This window comes from Rhipicephalus sanguineus, chromosome 2 (genome assembly GCF_013339695.2).
Source record: "Rhipicephalus sanguineus isolate Rsan-2018 chromosome 2, BIME_Rsan_1.4, whole genome shotgun sequence".
Lineage (NCBI taxonomy): Eukaryota > Metazoa > Arthropoda > Arachnida > Ixodida > Ixodidae > Rhipicephalus > Rhipicephalus sanguineus.
Window position 1 is genome coordinate 188,300,096 of NC_051177.1, and position 18,285 is coordinate 188,318,380.

The 18,285-nt window shown below is 48.7% G+C and overlaps 1 protein-coding gene across 1 annotated transcript; it reads left to right on the plus strand.

Moving 5' to 3' along the window:
- The first annotated feature begins 7,654 nt into the window (after positions 1-7,654).
- LOC119383931 (acid-sensing ion channel 3-like) lies at positions 7,655-16,155 on the plus strand. The gene is made up of 3 exons (XM_037652207.2): positions 7,655-7,734; positions 8,539-8,611; positions 15,985-16,155. Exons 1-3 carry the CDS (start codon positions 7,655-7,657, stop codon positions 16,111-16,113), a joined length of 282 nt encoding a protein of 93 aa, XP_037508135.2. The 3' UTR covers positions 16,114-16,155.
- Positions 16,156-18,285: the final 2,130 nt, after the last annotated feature.

Consider the following 18,285-nt stretch of genomic DNA (forward strand, 5'->3'; position numbering starts at 1 on the left):
GCAGCACTACGCATGTTCTCCCAGTATCAGCGCTTCAGTGATGCATGTTGCGCTTGCGAAAGAGTACGTGAAAGACCTGTGGTTTGATTGATCAAGGCAAAACACTGACGACGTGAACAATGACAGACGTTTATGAGGACTTATAGAGGACATTTACCCGCCACGGTGGTCTAGTAGTCCCGGTGCTCGACTGCTGACCCGAAGGTCGCGGAATCGAATCCGGGCCGCGATGGTCACCTATTGATGGAGGCATATGCTGGAGGCCCGTCTTAGACATAGGTGCACGTTAAAGAACACCAGAATATCAAAATTTCCGAAGCCGTCCACTGCGGCGTCCCTCATAATCACATCGTGGTTTCGGGACGTAAAACCCCAAGAATGATTATTGTAGAGGACATTGGGTGCATGTGTTTGTGTTGTTAAGGATGGCATGCGCAAAATCATTATTTTGATGTCCTGGTACACATTGTCCCGACTCGGTAAAAGCGTAACTTCAGAACCCAAATAACAATTGAAGCCGACTGTCAATTAAGGTTGCGTAACCATGGGCAGCCTACGATTGGGGAAAGTGAGGGCGCAATCTTCTAGCCTAAACTACAGTTTTAAATTCTCGTTCTCTCTGTTTATTTTGCCATCACTGCACTGCAGTGACGGCATTTGCGTCCACGTAATTACAAAATCTCTTGATATTGAGAGAGAGAAAAAGTTTTTTTAGAGCATAATGGTTAGTCAGCGTATATTCGCTTACATTCTATTTTGGCAGTGGATGGGAGGGAGGGGAGAAAAGGGCTCTAGGCGAATGTGGACATGAACAAGTGTAAAGAAATAAAAAGAAAAAAGAAATATCAAATAACAAAAATGCCGGTCTTGTAATAGGTGATCTGGGCGATGAAGACTGGGAGTATGGACACTTAACGTAAAATATGACAAGAATGACAAGAATGACAAGAATCAAAAGGCTGCCTATTGATTCTTGTCATTCAAAGCTAGTGCACAGGTCAATTGCCACAACACGCTTCACTGATGCTCTAAAAAAGTCATGTCCGCACTTAACTTCTGAGAACTTTAGTAAAATGCTGGAACGTCTCAAGGCAGCAGGGTATCCGCTAGATCTGTTAATTTGCCTTTTGATTCTGACTTTTTTTTCTTTTTTCTAACTTTGTCATTTTCCTTGCTTTTTCTTCTTTCCTTTCTTTTTTTCTTTTTCTTCCTTTCTTTCCTTTATTCTATTTTACTCTGACTCTCTGTGAAATATCTTTGAAGGCGAGAGGGACGCGGCAAGAAGCACTTTCGAATTTCGACGTTAGTTTAACTCATCTCCTGACGAAGGGAGGACCTCTCCCGAAACTGTTGAGAAATAAATATTTATACCACTGTTGACAGTTGACAACACCTTCGTTTTGTTAAATATATATATATATATATATATATATATACATAACCCTGCCGTCTTCGTTATATCTTGTTTTGAAGTGAAGTGCATGTATCATGTTAACGCGTGTTCTATCACAGAGCTGGAGTGTGCGGAACATGTCGCCGCAATCCAGACCAGCATTACGCTCGAGCTGGAGTGCAATTGCATTCACGCCTGCAGGTAAGTTGTGCGCAGACTCTTGATATCCTTGTCGTCTTAGTAAAAACGATGTTTTCTACTCCAAAAGAGGAACCTAACGGTATCGCAGACTTCGATGCCTCATAACCATAGGTCGGAAACTCACTCATGAGTCGACTCACTGAGACTCAGATCGAGCCGTGAGTGAGTAAGTCCGGGTGAGTAATATTTTGGTGAGCTTGAGTCCGAGTGAGTCCGGTTGAGAAAAAAATTTTCGTGAGTCTGAGTCCTAGTGAGCTCTAAGGGCAAAATATATTTCATGAGTGAGTCTGAGTGAGCTCCACATTTTTTGCCGACCTGTGCTCATAGCTGCTTGAAAGTTGTACGCATGCACTTCGTATGGAGTTTAGCCGACGATCATAACAAGCAGTCATCGGTTTGCTTCTGAATGTACTGTTTGCCTAAAAGAGGACTAGCCGGTATCACGCAGGACGTTACTTTTCTATTAAACACAAGTGCATCTTTTAATGACAGGCAGTTTCAGGAGCAAGCAGTCTGAAACCGAGGAGACAACAAAATGCGATTAGGGCTTTCGCAACGGATGGCTGAAGATGGCCCCTTACTTTCCGTCTTTAAGTCATTGTATTCCCTATTGAACTCTTCAACCTTCTCTTTCCTGTTCATTCTTTCCGTAACGATTTCATTTACTTAGACAGCCATTACGCCACCTTCTTTTGTGTTTTCGTTTGGCAGATTCCCAAATTTATAACAGATGGAAACCAGCGGAGATAAATTAATTACCACGGAGTCGAAATGCTGAGCCACAGGACGTGGTTTCGATCACTGCTGCGACAGTAGTATTTAGATGGGGGTGAAAAAGTGGACGGTTCTTCTGAAAAATTCGGCGTGGCTCTGCTATCGTAAACACCAATAACCAACAGAGCTGCGGGAACTTAGCAAATCATTCCAAGAAGCGACTTTTTGCAAAGTCACACTGAATTTTTAGCACCTAACTGCTAGTGTGCTATGTCTTAGTGATCGCCTTCGGACCGTGACTACCCGGGTTAAATTGCCATCTCGCCATGAAAGATTACTTTTTTAGATGCGAAGTATCTTATGGCGGAGTTCAATCCGGTGGTGGTGGTGGTGGTGTGCGGCGTGACCAGCCTTACTGCGCATGCGCATACCCTCTCCACTCCCCCTCTTCACTTCCCCTCTTCCCTCCCCCTTTCCACTCCTCCTCTGAAACGCGGGCTAGCTAGACCAACGCCACCTAGACAAGTCTAGGTGGCGTTGGCTAGACATGCCGAAATTCTCCCCTCCCCCTCTCTCTCCTCTCCTACGCTGCCTCTCTCTCGCGCGCCTGTCGACTGCGTTCCCCGCTCGCCCTGTGAGAATTAACGTTCAGGCTAGAGGGAAGACAAGACGCGCGTAGCGTTCCTCTTCGCGTTCCAAGACGCGAGGTCGGTAGCATGCCCAAAGAACGCCAACGGAATGCGATCGTGCAAGTGCTCCAGCTTCGCATCGCCTCATGGTCCCCTTTAGCGGGAAATGGTGTAATTTTAGGGGCGTAGCTCCTCTTAGTCTAACCTTGTCACGTCTCCGTTGTCCGGCGTATCTCCCGGCAGCCGGCAGTAAACGGCAGTATCTGTCCGGTGGTGGTGTGCGGCGTGACCACCCTTACTGCGCATGCGCATACCCTCTCCACACACCTCCTCTCCACTCCCCCTCACCATTCTCCATGTCCTCTACCCCTCTCCCCTTTCCCTCTCCCCTTCCGCTCTCCACTTCCCCTCCCCCTTCCCCTCTCCCATAACCAGTCTTAAAAACGGAGGGGGCGTGCACACATGAAGGCTCCCTAAAGACAATGCGCTGCGACAGTACGTGATATTTATCGCCCTCTACCTTCCTACGCTTCCCCTCTTTCTCCTCTCCTACGGTCCCCCCCTATCTTGCCTCGCGGCGCAGCGGCGCCGACGCAGGCAGCGTCGCGAGGCAGCGTCGCGGCAGCGTCTTGATTGAAAAAATTTGCAGTGGCTTAGCTCGGCTATGCCAGGTTATACGTAGCGTTAGCAAAGGTTCAGCTGATTATTCTTAGCTTTCCAGATTGTCTAGGATTATTAGCCTTCTTCTGTTCATTCTTCGTACGCTGAACCGCTAATTGCCAGACAACTACTTCTGGATCCGATGACATAAGCTTCTCGGCTCTTCTGCGCCGTTGAGCAGCATTTGCGCTCTCCTTCTCCATGGCGTTACCCACTTGCAAACGCCAGTAAGAGGCGCTATCAAGCGGCACCAGCGCACTGTCAGACGGCGACTGCACAGCGAAGGCGAATACACCATCTCCCGCTAAAGGGGACCATGAGTAGATGCGAAGCCGGAGCACTTGCACGATCGCGTTCCGTTGCCGTTCGCTGGGCATGCTACCGACAACGCCTCCTCTACCGAGCTCGCGTCGTGGAACGCGAAGAGCTACGCTACGCGCGTCGTATCTTCCATCTAGCCTGGCCGTTAATTCTCACAGGGCGAGCGGGGAACGCGGTTGACAGGCGGGCGAGAGGGGGCAGCGTAGGAGAGGAGAGAGAAGGGGAGGGCAGAGCAGCAGCGGCGCAGAGCAGCAGCGGCGAGTCGCGCGCGCATGCGCAGCACGGCTCATGATGACCCCCGCGAAACCTGCTCGGGCTAGGCAAGTGTAGCTAACGCTACAAAAACCGACCGCTCGCGCTGCACCACCGTTCACTGACCACCCCGTATATATAGGCACTGGATTTTGACCTCCAAGGTAGTGCGTGTGTGCGATTTCTCCTGTGCGTGATTAAACAATGAAAATTCACAGCGTACATGTAAAATTAAAGTGAGCTGCAAGTCGTCATAACTCTCATCGAACCTTTAGTGTAAACGCGCCCGATCTCACGTCGGTGATGATGTACTGGGCAGAATTCACGGAAGATTCACGGTTTACCGATGAACCTCCGCAGCTTCGCCCACTCATCATCATTCACTCCGTGGATATGCTGTGATTTTTTTTCTTTAGGTCTCTCTTTCTTTCTTTATATCTTTCTTTCTCTCGTTCTTTCTTTCTCTCTCCATTCTTCTATCTTCTATTTCTCTCTTTCTTTCAGTATCTCTCTCTTTTTCTTCCTCTTCTGTCCTCTCTCTCTTTGTTTTCTATCTCTATCTATTTCTTCCTCTATTTCTTCCTTTCTCTCTCTCTCGCTCTCATTTGCCCTTTCTCTCGCCCATAGGAAGTTCCCTATAGAACCCATCCAACAACGCAATCGCGAGCTTCCCATAAATGCATCTTTTGTAATCGTGGGTGCATAGCCTAGCGGTTACGACGCTTGCCTTCGGAATGCGGGCACCCGGGTTCAAATCCCACCTCGCCAAGAAAGTTGCTTCATTAAACCTTTGTGTATTGTGGCTGAAGCATTTCTTTCTCTCTTTGTCTCTCTTTCTCCTCTCCTCCTTCCTCCTCGCCACTTCGCCGAGCGGAATTTTCTGCTAACGTTCGCCACGTTAAACTTTAAAGGTAGGGGCCGTTCATGATGATGATAGTTCGAAGGTAGAGGCGGTGCATGATGATGATAGTTTTCTGTTAACGTTCACCACGGCCAGAAGTCAAGCTTAAACAGCTCTGCAGTTGAAAACCGGAAGCGGCCATAAAGATCTCTTGAATACGGAAAGTCGGGTAGCGCAATTTGGCAGTGCTTACAAAAACAATATAATTATCTCCCATGCAGTATGTGGACTCTTTAATTGCATTATTGTGTCGAACTAACCAATACTGAAGATAAGACGCTACTTGAATTCAAAAGGTTTATCCTTATGAATGCATCTGCCAGCAGACCAATGAATGATGTCTTCAGAGCTGTTTGTGCTTGCGGTGACAAAGCATTCACTTCCGTGGAAGATCGCTGGGATTTAAATGTTGCGCGAGAGGTGGTCTGGCCGACTGGCAGCCGATTTTGGTGCCTGCCCAGTGCTTAGCGCTAATTTTTCTTCTTCTCGCTGACTCGCCGGTAATATTCATTCCATGAGATATAAAGATAGATTCGCTCAGCATGGAGACGACTTACTGGTCACAGATGCATGGGCGGACGTAATTCATGGACAAGCTGTCGTCATTCTCCGCAGGGACATTAGGGATGGTCGATTAAAATTTTTAATCGATTAATCGTTAATCGTTAACTGATTTAGTCTTTAATCAATTAATTGGTTTCGGCGGAAAGTTTCAATCGATTAATCGATTAATCGACATTTTTTATGGGTGCTTTATAACCGATATCTCTTTGTTTGAGAGGCATCGTTCGTGCTTGATATAGACCCAAACCTTTTTATCAGACGCGCTGACGATAGAAAATTCCCGCTTTCGAAAATGTCGACGACGGGCCTTTTGTGACCAGTGTGCGAAAATTCCCACTTTCGCACACTGGGACACAAGGGGCCCGTCGTCGGGAGATGGCCGTTGGCTAAATAGCGAGCTTGATAATTTACCTGAAGAGGCGGATTGGTGTCGTCAGAATAGGGTTCTTCAACACTGTCAGCTTCGTCGTTACCACCTTTCTTTGGGAGATGGCTCTTTGGCACGTCAATAGAGTGGGCGGGCAGCTGGTGATATCTTAGAGTTTCCGTCGCTGGCTTCGAGAAGTGCTTGCGACATTTATTACACCTTGCAGTCTTCGTTTACTCACCTTCAGCGAACAACGACCACACTGCGCTCCTCTTCCGATTACTTGGCATTATGACATCCCAAATGTTGCAGTATAACCAGCAATGTGTAATAATTACACAATATAACACGCAAGCAACGCAAGCCCCACGTATACGCAGGCGACGCTGAACCAGCTTAAGGGAGAGGAGGTGCAGGCAGTAGCAGCAGCAGCAGCAGAGCTGCTGCTGCTGCTGCTGCTGAGCAGCGGAGCGAAGCGGGCAAGTTCATTTCTGCCTCGATGGGGTGGAGACGCCTCTTGTCCGGGCTTGAAGCATTGGGGAGTGCTTGGAGTTGAGGGCGAGTTCATATCTTTCTCTACGGGGTCTGGCCGCCGCCAGCTCCGGGCCCGTTCTGCTAGCGCAGAAATATGCGCTGTAGTGAAAGCAGTGAAAGAGAGGCGATGTGCACGGCATCTGCGTCTCAGGATAGCGTGCCTCGAAGTCATGCGCTCCGGCCAAGGGGGGAGGTTGGCAGCGGGAGTAGGGGGTGCCGTGATCGATTAATCGACTAGCTTTAATCGATTAATTCGATTAATCGAAAGGAGGAAATCGATTACGATTAATCGATTAATTGTGGACCTTTAATCGATTAATCGTTCGTCGATTTTGCCATCCCTAAGGGACATCAGCTATACGCGTGACGTGACCATGACGGAGCTGAGAGAGGTAAGGGCCCGTTCAAATAAAGTAGTCCAGATTTGACATTTTTCAGTAGAGAGATTTTCAAGTGGAAAGCCTGTTCAGAGTTCCGTGCGGCGTGTCTGAACGAGACGCCAGTTCCTTAAAGCCAGTGGGAAGTGTCGGGGAGGACGTTTGCCGAGAGAGAAAGAGAGATAAAGAATGATTCTATCAGTTTTAAGACCTCAGTCCAGGTCCATCAGACAGAATAACGGGTCACATAGAAGCGTGAGATTAAGGGTCTATGCCAAACGTTTTAATGAGCTATTGCAAGATACGTCGGGCGTCTAATAAGAGGTGCGAAATCCAGTCTAGTTAATTACCAATCAACAAATCTCAACAAGAAAGCAGCAACCTACCTCTGTCAAAGTTTTGCTTACCGACACTGACCTCCAGCTGCAGTATCGGATGCGAAGTAATATTTAACCTGCAATCGGCAAACTGTAATTTCAGCTTTATGTCGGCACCAAGAACAAACGACTGGACTAGTTATGCACTGAGGGCGAGAGTAGGGCTTGCGGGGCGGCTGAGACTGCGCAGGCTTTGTTACTTTCCTCCCAGCAGAAAAAAATACGCAGCATTCATGTTTACCCTGCGTTTACTCCTTCCAGTTCATAGTGTGTACGACAGCACCTAGAAAATTGATTCGTTAAACATTTATGTGTTGTGCGGGCCGCATGTCTTCTACAGATTTGGAGTTTCATGCGTCATTCCATGCGTCACCAGTGCATGTTGTCCCTCACGTCTTCTGTACTCTCGTTACAGGACGTTGCGGGACCGGTCAATGAAAACGCGTATGTAGCAGTATTAGGGCAATGACCTCGTTTATAGCGCAGTTATTTTCACCAGACGAGCGTTTTTACCGTAGGTACAATTTTTTTCTACAATCGTGCGCCGCGTACATTTGTGCTGCAGGCGTATAACACGAGATTTTTCTCGCCATTCCTGCGCGTCACTTGAATGTTCCGAGAGGAAGCAATGATATACGGCAACATAGAGTGATTAAAACAGTAGTCCTTATGCGTGATTATAAATTGCAGTAGCGAGAAATTACTATTTGTTTGCCGTCCGTCAACGATCATCGCACTGTGGCGCAACTGTGGAAAGGAGTTACTGAGAACTTTTAATAATATGAGAAACAACACTCACTATAAGCCTTAATGTCCAGGGGCGTAGCCAAGGGGGGGGTTGGGGGGGTTCAAACCCCCCCCCCCCGAAATTTTTCAGTTTTGCTTGCGTATATAGGCACGCACACATACAAACGCACGCACGAACATACATAAAGTATGGTTGAACCCCCCCCCGAAAAAAATTTCCGGCTACGCCCCTGTTAAGGTCGTTGACCCGTCCTCCCGAATTTCTTAACGTTTGCTACAACCAAGGCTTATACGTCAGGTCATCAAAGCTCACTCGAAAGCAGGGATATTCACGTGACAATTCCTCGGATTAAATAATGCCGCGGTAGTCCTGAGTGGAAGTTCTCGAAATTTCAGAACACTATGTAACGTAAACAGCGTGCACATTCCAAGTAAATTCAACAGTATTTCTACAATATGGCGAAATTCATACGGTCCTTTCTTTTTTGTTTCCTGCCGTAGGCCACCGGCTCGCCTGGTCCTGTACTTCAACTCACTCACCTACGAGCATGTGCGGTCGGTGCCTAAGTACGATGTAAGTAGAACGGACAAATTAACACTGTAGTGTTATATACAACACTTCTAAAAGTGTAAACAGGATACGGGCACGAACCTTACAACGGCGACCTGCAGATAACACTGAGATCTAGTAAAAAAATATGAAGGCTAAAGGCCTTTATTTGGTTTAGTTGGTCTATCGAACGGGAAAAGTGGATAGCACTATAGTCGGACACAACTTAAGAAGGCAGGAGAGGCCCCGCCAAGACGACCGAAGCGCGGCAGCCGATCGCCTCTGCGACTAAAGAAATAGTCCCGCTCATGCACGCGCCGATGTTCTCCGAAGGCGGAGCCCCCGGCCGTCCCGCTCATGACGTCAGTCCCGAGTGCGCGCCCATTGGTGCAGGCTTGTGCTCATCCGCCTTTGAGGAGGAAATGCCGCTGCCTTCTAAAGTTGTACCAGACTATAGAAGGATAAGCAAGGACATGATGTAGCTAGCACCGTGTTTTATTCAAGCGAAACATGTTATGTGCTACAGATTTGGGTTGCGGAGTTGTCGTACGCGAAAAACTCGGCGCCGGCCGCGTACATAAATGCCTCTCACAATGGTGTGCCTCTCACGTGCGTATTTGTACGCGCAGTTTTCGAATAATTGATGCTGTCGCTATTGTGGACTTGTCGGCGTTCAGCTGTTTTTTCTCATACACCAATCTGATATTTTATGAAGGTCGCTTGTAATTTCACGTTGCCACGTTTCATTGCTCCCTGGATATGAGCGCATGACCTCACGTTCTCGCGCCGGCGCCGGAACGCCAGTCATTAGGCACGATGCCAACTCCGTAGGCGCGCCCTGACGCCACGACCGCAACCGCAATCAGAGCCGTTTCGCTTCCGCCGGGGATAGAAAGAAAGGCAGTAAGGAACAATGATAGAAAGAAAGAAACAAGCAAAGTGGTACGTCAGGCTACCACTTTTCTTTCTTTGTTTCTTTGTATAGGGAAAAGTGGGAGGTCAGGTAGGTACTTGGCAAACTTCGCTTGGCCCCATTTTGCCGGTGGGGGAAGCAGGGGCGTAGCCAAGGGGGGGGGGGGGGAGGTTCAACCCCCCCCCCCAAATTTTCAGTTTTGCTTGCGTATATATAACGCACACATACAAACGCACGCACAAAAATACATAAAGTATGGTTGAACTCCCCCCCCCCCCCGAAAAAAATTTCTGGCTACGCCCCTGGGGGGAAGGGCTCCTGAATTCTTTCCACGTTACGGCTGTCCTTGTCCTTTAGCTCTACTACAGTGTACTAGAAGGGGGCAGTGGAACGAACGGAGTGGCCGCGCCGCATCTCGGGTGATGCTCCGACGGGCGACCGTAGCGGCGGCGCTGTAGTCACTTTGTACTGAAGCTGTGGAGAGCGTCTGCATTTGGCGCGCGCTCGTCGCAGCATACGAAAGCGTGTAATTGCGCGTTTTGAGCGCGTTTAATGCATTACTGAGCTTCAATCGGTGTCTCAACGCCTGCTACGCGCCATGGTGCATGAGTGAATATGCACGCATGCCAAAATTGCGCCGAGATATCCCCTGTTCTTGGAGCCTGCCGATCCCCAAAGAAGGTGACAATCGGATTTTGCGCACATGCATCTAGCTGCTCACTGATTGCTGAGCGGTTTGCAAGCAACACTTCGAGCCGCGATACACTATAAGTGACTACGAACACTGACTACGAAGAAATAACGAACCAGCGACGAAAGCCTACAATTCTTCTGCCGGCAGTCTCTACGATATATCCAGAGCACTGATCTCTGTATGAGCTCCAATGCGCTCGACTGTTTCATGAGTAACCTGAGTACAAATGACTCTATCGCAACATTTATATTAGTGACGGCTGAGTTCTGCCAGTTTTGCGCTGTTTATTTAATGCTGGCAGGCTATCTTGTTTCAACAGCGTGCTTCCGCGGTTACGATGAATCGGTTATGCGACCTCTGAGGGCTTAAAATACCAATAAGGCGAGCCAGGAAGCCGAGCCGAAGGCGCGTGTTCACCTCCGAGGCACAAACTTCATGCATCAGGGCTTGTCTCAAGCATATTAAAATGCACAGATGTAAATATAGCCTGTCGGTTATTCTGCCTAAATTCATTGCAGCCAGTTCTCATTTTCAATGGACAGCTTATATTGCACGTTTCCTGATCTTCTATTGATGCCATTAAAAAAACTTGTTTTTGACAACGTTTTGTATTACGTAATTTCATTGCTTTATCTGCAAAGTGTCAGAAGTGAAGCCAGGAGGGGCAGTGGTGCTCTATGCTTTGCGAGAATATATATATATATATATATATATATACTCCGCCATACCATTCCGTCTGGCGTGCCCCACGGCCTGTCTGCTATTACTGCGGCATTCGGGGACACATCTCCCGGGTTTGTCGACGCCGCCAGCAGGACGAACGTCGTGGTTATGCTGCTTTCGAACGTGACGAGCCATCTCGATTTTACCACCGTTACGCCGACAATGTTTTCACTCGCCGATCGCCATCGCCGGCCGACTTTTCGAACACGACCATCAATACACGTACCTCCAGACGACGTTCCCCATCGCCACTCCGGCGCTCTGTTTCGCCGCTTCGGCCTGTCTCTCAACTCCCTGTCCAGCGAACGGAAAACTAAACAGTGCAGTTTTTGGAGGGAAAACTGCATCGCCGCGAAATGCCTCAAGTCCTCCTGAACGACCGTCAAACATGTTATTGGTGATTGTGCAAGGTGTGCGGGTTTGGGCTTTGATAGACACGGGAGCAACGATTTCTGTTATGCGTGCGGACTTGTGTTCTCGTTTGCGGAAAGTGAAGACGCCCTACCTTGGATCATCCTTGATTGGGGCCAATGGAGCAATCATTCGACCATTGGCTCAATGTACAGCACGCGTCTTCATTGACGGTATCCGTCATCACATCACTTTCGCAGTTTTAATTTCCTGTGCTTATGAACTCATTTTAGGCTGGGACTTTCTCTCGTCAGCGTCTGCTTTAATTTCTTGCCGCCAACGTGTACTTCAGATGACCGAGACCGATCATTGCAGCGAGCGTATCGATGAGACACGACTGCGTTTTTCCACAGCTGCCGATTCCGTACTGCCTCCGGGTCAGGAGCAACTGATCCCGATCACGTCTATGCATATTGCCAATGGTGACGTGTTTATCACCCCTTACGACCGCTGTCTAGCTCGTGGCATTGTGTTCCCATCCAGCCTGGTGCGATTCAAAGAAAGTGCTGCGGTAATCGTCGGCCTGAACACCACCACTGAGACTATTCTCCTACCTCAAGGTTCTGCGGTGACCTGTTATGTGGATACACAACCGGCATCTTTCGTACCTCTTGACGCCTTGCAAGCTCATCCTCCACAGGACAAGCCTATTTCTTCATCCACCTTTGCTTCCGGGATAAACCCCGACCTTCCTGCTCTTCAGCGTGAGGCGTTGCTGAAATTGCTAGCAAAACATCAGGCCTCCTTCGACGCCAATGCTTCGTCACTCGGACAGACCACAGTTGCGTCTCATCGTATCAACACTGATGGTCAGAATATTGTACGCCGTCGTCCCTATCGAGTCTCCTTGGCCGAACGCAAAATCATTGAGGAGAACGTGGCCCGACATGCTCAAAAGAAACATCATACGACCCTCTGCCAGTTCTTGGTCATCACCCGTTGTATTGGTACAAAAGAAGGATGGATCGGTACGATTTTGTGTTGATTACCGCGCGCTCAACAAGATCACCCGAAAGGATGTATATCCGATGCCTCGTATAGATGATGCACTTGACTCTTTGCAAGGCGCGCAGTACTTCTCCACCCTTGACCTTCGTTCCGGATATTGGCAAATTCCAATGGACGAAGCGGACAAAGAAAAGACCGCCTTTTCTACGCCGGACGGTCTTTACGAGTTTAACGTAATGCCCTTCGGCCTATGTAATGCCCCCCCCCCCCCCCCCCCCCCACATTTGAAAGGATGATCGACACTGTTCTTCGCGGCCTCAAGTGGAAAACTTGTCTATGCTATTTGGACGATATCGTCGTGTTTTCCTCCACTTTCGATGACCATCTGCAACGCCTCGACGAAGTGCTCACATGCTTCTCGAATGCTGGCCTTCAACTAAACACAAAGAAGTGCCACTTTGGTAGCACAACGATCAAAGTTCTCGGACATCTCGTTAACAAAGATGGCATCCAGCCCGATCCGGAAAAAAATTTCCGCAGTGCTCAACTTCCCGCGCCCACTCCGTGCAAAAGAACTGCGCAGCTTCCTTGGGCTCGCATCATACTTCCAACGCTTCATCCGGAACTTTGCCACCATTGCCTCGCCTTTCGACAAGCTCCTTGCTAGTACCGCTCCCTTTGATTGGAATCATCAGTGCGAAGCCGCATTCCAAGAACTCAAGCGCGCACTGACATCCCCACCGGTTCTTTGTTATTTCAATGACGAGGCACCTACGGTACTGCACACTGACGCTAGTGGGCAGGGAATTGGTGCCGTACTGCTACAGCGTGACCGTGAATTTCGCGAGAAAGTTGTCGCGTACGCAAGCCGCACTCTCACCTCTGCAGAGAAGTACTCGATAACCGAACAAGAGTGCTTGGCTGTTGTCTGGTCCATCCAAAAATTTCGTCCGTACCTCCATGGTCGACATTTCACTGTTGTGACCGACCACCATGCGCTATGCTGGCTGTCGACAATCAAAAACTTGTCGGGACGCCTTGGCCGCTGGATTATCCGATTACAAGCATATGACTTTGACGTCATTTACAAGACCGGAAAGAAGCATCAAGATGCCGATGCTCTATCACGATGTCCATTGCCGCCAACATCGGAGCACGTCACGTCACCTTGTCAAATTGGCCGCACTGAGGACACATCGTCGATTGCATCCATTTCTTCCCTGCCTTCAGCCAACCGCCCTTCAGTGCTTTCCACTCACCAGCGTACTGATTCTTATTGCAGTGACATCATCAGTCGCCTAAGTGGTGCTTCGTCTTCTCCTAATGCCAGGCTACGAAAACAGCTCAAGCTATTCAAGTTTGAAGACGACGTACTCTATCGGTACATTTTTCACCCGGAAGGCCATCGATGGGTCCCCGTCGTACCGCGGGCTCTTCGCGGGGAAGTTCTTCGGGCTTCACACGACGACCCAACGTCAGGCCACTTTGGCTACCACAAAACCCACGAGCGCATCCGCAGCCGGTTCTTCTGGCCAGGTCTTTCCACGAGCGTAGCTAAATATATTGCCTCGTGCGCCCTTTGCCAACACTGCAAGCGGCCTACTACTGTCCCAGTCGGGACCCTACAACCACTTCCTTGCCCAGCACAGCCGTTCTCTGTCGTCGGAATTGACCTATTCGGGCCCCTCACAACTACCCCAGACGGCAAGAGATGGATCATCACCGCTGTTGATCACTTGACCCGGTACGCTGAGACGGCCTCGATCACTTCAGGAACTGCTTCCGAAGTAGCAACCTTCTTCTTGAAAGCTATCTACCTACGGCACGGAGCCCCTCACGTTCTTTTGAGCGACCGAGGCAAGGCGTTTCTCTCAAGCACGCTTAGTGAAGTTCTCCAAGTGTCAAACACAATCCACAAGACAACGTCTAGCTACCACCCACAGACAAATGGTTTGACGGAGAGATTTCATCGCACACTGTGCGACATGTTATCCATGTATATCCAACCTGACCATCGTAACTGGGATGCGGTTCTCCCATTTGTAACGTTTGCGTATAATACGTCAGTTCAACGGACCACAGGCTACTCTCCGTTTTTCTTAGTATACGGACGCCAGCCAACCTCATCACTCGACGTTTCTTTCTTCTCTGGACCCGTCAATTCTTCACCATTCATTTGCGACCAGTTTCTGTACCGGGTTGCCCAATGCCGTCGTCGCGCCCGTATAAACACCGAGGCTAGCCAAGAAGATCGCAAAAATCGCTACGATGCCACTCACCGCGACGTTTTCTATCGCCCTGGCGACCCTGTACTCCTATGGACGCCTGCACGGACACCTGGCTTATGCGAAAAGCTTGAATCTCGCTATATTGGCCCCTACACAGTTATAGACCAGACCTCGCCGGTGAACTATACCGTGTTACACCTGTTCATGCCTCCACTGACCAACGCTGCCGCGGCACAGAGGTTGCGCACGTTTCGCGTCTCAAACCCCTTTAATCTGCGTTCCACAACGTAATTCGCGGCCAGGCTGGCCGCTTTCGTCAACGGGGGAAATTAGTGTAGGCATTAATTGGACTTCATCTTCCTCATCTGTACATAACCATCATCAGTCATCGGCTCGGGCCTCTTCTTGGTCGGCGCCATCTTGCCTTTGGCGTAATAAAGCGTCGGCTTAACCGCTTTATTTAAATATATATATATATATATATATATATATATATTCACACGCACATATACGGACAGTAAAGTATCCCCTCCCCACCCGGCGCCTAGCAATTAATAACAATATCCGTGCACTGCACCGGAGGACGACCGTTATTTGTACCGGTCGAGTTAACTTTGCATTCCAATACCTTTGAGCCCTCGTAATGTCGAAGTCACATTTACAGCGCATTTGTAAAGATACGCACCGTACACGCAGCTTCGCCAATGCGCGGTAAATGTTCGGTGTGCTTTCGGCACAATATCAGCACACAGCTTTCTGAGCACAGTTAAATTTTATTAGAGCAGCTCAGTTACTCTGAATGAACTAGACGCCGAATCAACACCAGAAGAAAGCATTAAGACAGAAGAAATCAGAATAAGACACGCCCTTTTTGTTTCCTCTGTCTCTTTCTGCTGGCGGTCGTTCGGCGTCTAGTTAATTGAGAGTAATTGTTCTAAATATTCCAGTAATGAGTTCGGCTCAGTTACACTGAGATCTTGAATATTCACGGTCGGTGTCAGCCTGGTTTTATTTTTATATTTTGTGTACTTTCCAGCAGTCACTTCGGCTACAAGAACTGATTTGCAGTATCTCTCAAAGGCATATATGAAGCAAGCATCCATTAAAAGCTTTGAAGTTTCGTCCATAAAGGCGTACGACGACAATTCCTACGCTTAATAATGAAAGACACGCAACGAAAGCCACATCAGTGCCGATTAGCCGGGTGCCGCTGACGCGTCCAGCAGTTTTCGCGGCACATTCTAGCGCGCGGCGCCGCGCGCCTTCAGTACCGAGCGACTGCAGCTCCGCCGCTACGGTCGACGCGGATGGCATCAGGCGGCAAGGCGCGTTCACGCCACTCGACAGTTCTAGTACACTCTAGCTCTACCCATTTTTTACTTGCACGTATCTGCTACAATATTATCGATACGGTCAAACCTTAGAGTCCATTGCGACGCCAGCCTTTGAGCTTCTCGCGAAAGATTGTGTTCGTTTGCAGGAAACCCACGTGATGGGAAACCTGGGCGGCATCATCGGCATGTACCTTGGCCTGTCCTTCTTCGTTCTCTTTCAAGTCCTGGACATCCTAGTGGTTGGGACGCTGCGGCTGAAGAAGAAGCTACGCTGAAATGCATTCGAGTGCTGCCTGATGGCGCTCCTACCTCCACGGACCTAAAGTCACTGGAATGGGAAAAGTACCGCGACCGTCCTGCCCGCCGCCATATTTGGTACAGCGCGGCCGAAGCTGCGGCGGCGCGGTGTTGATTTTACGCGGAGTAACGCATGTTTTACGCATTGCGTGCGCTTTTGCAACCCCGAATTAAGCATACCGTTGTTCTGTAACTGATTAGGAAAGAAATAGTGGCAGTTTTCACTTGCCTACACGCGCATGCACGCGTACTAACGCGACAAAGAAATACGAACTGCGCGGCATTTACGCGAACGGCTGTCGGCATTTATTAAATGCGAAGCATCTCTTAGCGAACTTTTGCGAGTCCGCTATCTATCTATCTATCTATCTATCTATCTATCTATCTATCTATCTATCTATCTATCTATCTATCTATCTATCTATCTATCTATCAGATAGATAGATCTATCTATCTATCTATCTATCTATCTATCTATCTATCTATCTATCTATCTATCTATCTATCTATCCGCCCGCGACTATGTGCTCTCCTGGCCGTTTCGTTAATGGGATGTATACCAAAATTGGTATGGCGTAACATGACTGTATGACGAATATGAACTACAGGTGGTAACATGAAAATAATGGCATGTACGCCATGTACGGCATGATTTATATGCCACGCTCATGGTGCGCTCGCGGCCGCTTCGCTACCTTGATACACCAAAATTGATGTGGTGTGACAAAAGCATATGACGAACATAAGTTACTGGTATAACGTGCAAATCATGGCAGGCATACAATGTAAAGCATGATTTACATGACATGGTCTCGGGGCGCTCGCGGTCGTTTAATGAAATGCATGTATACCAAAACTGATATGACGAGATATTTCTGTATGACGAGCGTTAGTGACAGGAGGTAACATGAAAATCATGACTTGCATGTCATGTACAGCATCACTTACTTGCCACGCTCATGGTTCGGTCGGTCGGCGGCCGGTTCGGTAGCTTGATATGCACCAATACTGGTATAGCGCGAGGCAGGGCCGTACCCAGGAATTTTTTTCGAGGCTGTTTGTGTGTAGAACGGCTAACTTTGGCAACTAGTGGGCGCTGTGAAGTATTTTAGTGCCACCCGAAAAGTTAAAGCATGAAAAAATTTCAGGGGGTAACCCCCTTAACCACCCCTTAGTTACGGTCGTGGCGCGAGATGACTGTATGACGAACATAAATGACAGGCGGTAACGTGAAAATCATGACATGCATGACATGTACGGCATGGTTTACATTACACTGTCTTTGTGCGCTTCCGACCGTTTTGTTAACTGGATTTATACCAAATTTGGTATGGCATATATGACATGGGTGCGTGACGAACATAAATTACAGGTCATGCGTTGTATATACCAGATTCTACATGCATGCATTCATGACAAACATGCGATATATAATGAACTAGATGTCATGACATGAATTACTTCATGTGACTCAAATACAAACAAGGCGATATATGCAGCTCTTTGCTGGCTGCTTCGCATTAGATTGATTCCCACAATGCGTGGGATCTGCCGGATCGACACAAAAGACACAACTATACAGTCACGTCACGCGCTACCAATCTGGGTAGCGCGTGACATATCAAGCCAGCGAACCGGCCGCGGCCGCACCATGAGCATGGCATATAAATCATGCCTTACATGACCCGCGTGCCATTATTTTCATGTTACCACCTGGTATTTATGTTCGTCATAGTCACGTCACGCACTACCAATCTGTAGCAGTCAGTTTTCATGGCGCACTGATCGTTATATGTGAGCCCAAAGTCGTCATTTTTACGCCAGACATAATTAAGCGCTGCCCGGCAATGTTATTGGGCATGAACCTTCTGCGGCAACCACGCGAAACAAGCTGCACTAGTGCAGCGGAGACGCAAACATTCCCTGAAACAACATTTGCGAATTCTCAATGAAACGCTTGCCTCACAAAGGCGAGTATCAGTCGTGGGAACAAATTTCTCGCGCCGTATTCTGTGCAGCCACACAGCCCGTCGCTTGGCATTCTTTTCCCCCTGGGAATAGCGAAGAGAGCTTTGCCCGTTTCCCGCCGGTTGCTGCACCCAAAAGCGCAGCACCCAGGCCGTCTTCGATGCCTCGACAGGCTTGCGATG

Excerpts from the sequence above, each read along its gene's own strand:
- LOC119383931 (XM_037652207.2), top strand. The coding sequence starts at position 7,655 with ATGCGTCACCAGTGCATGTTGTCCCTCACGTCTTCTGTACTCTCGTTA. Across the intron at positions 7,735-8,538 it reads GGACCGGTCAATGAAAACGC|GCCACCGGCTCGCCTGGTCC; the intron begins GTATGTAGCAGT and ends TTCCTGCCGTAG. Across the intron at positions 8,612-15,984 it reads GGTCGGTGCCTAAGTACGAT|GAAACCCACGTGATGGGAAA; the intron begins GTAAGTAGAACG and ends GTTCGTTTGCAG.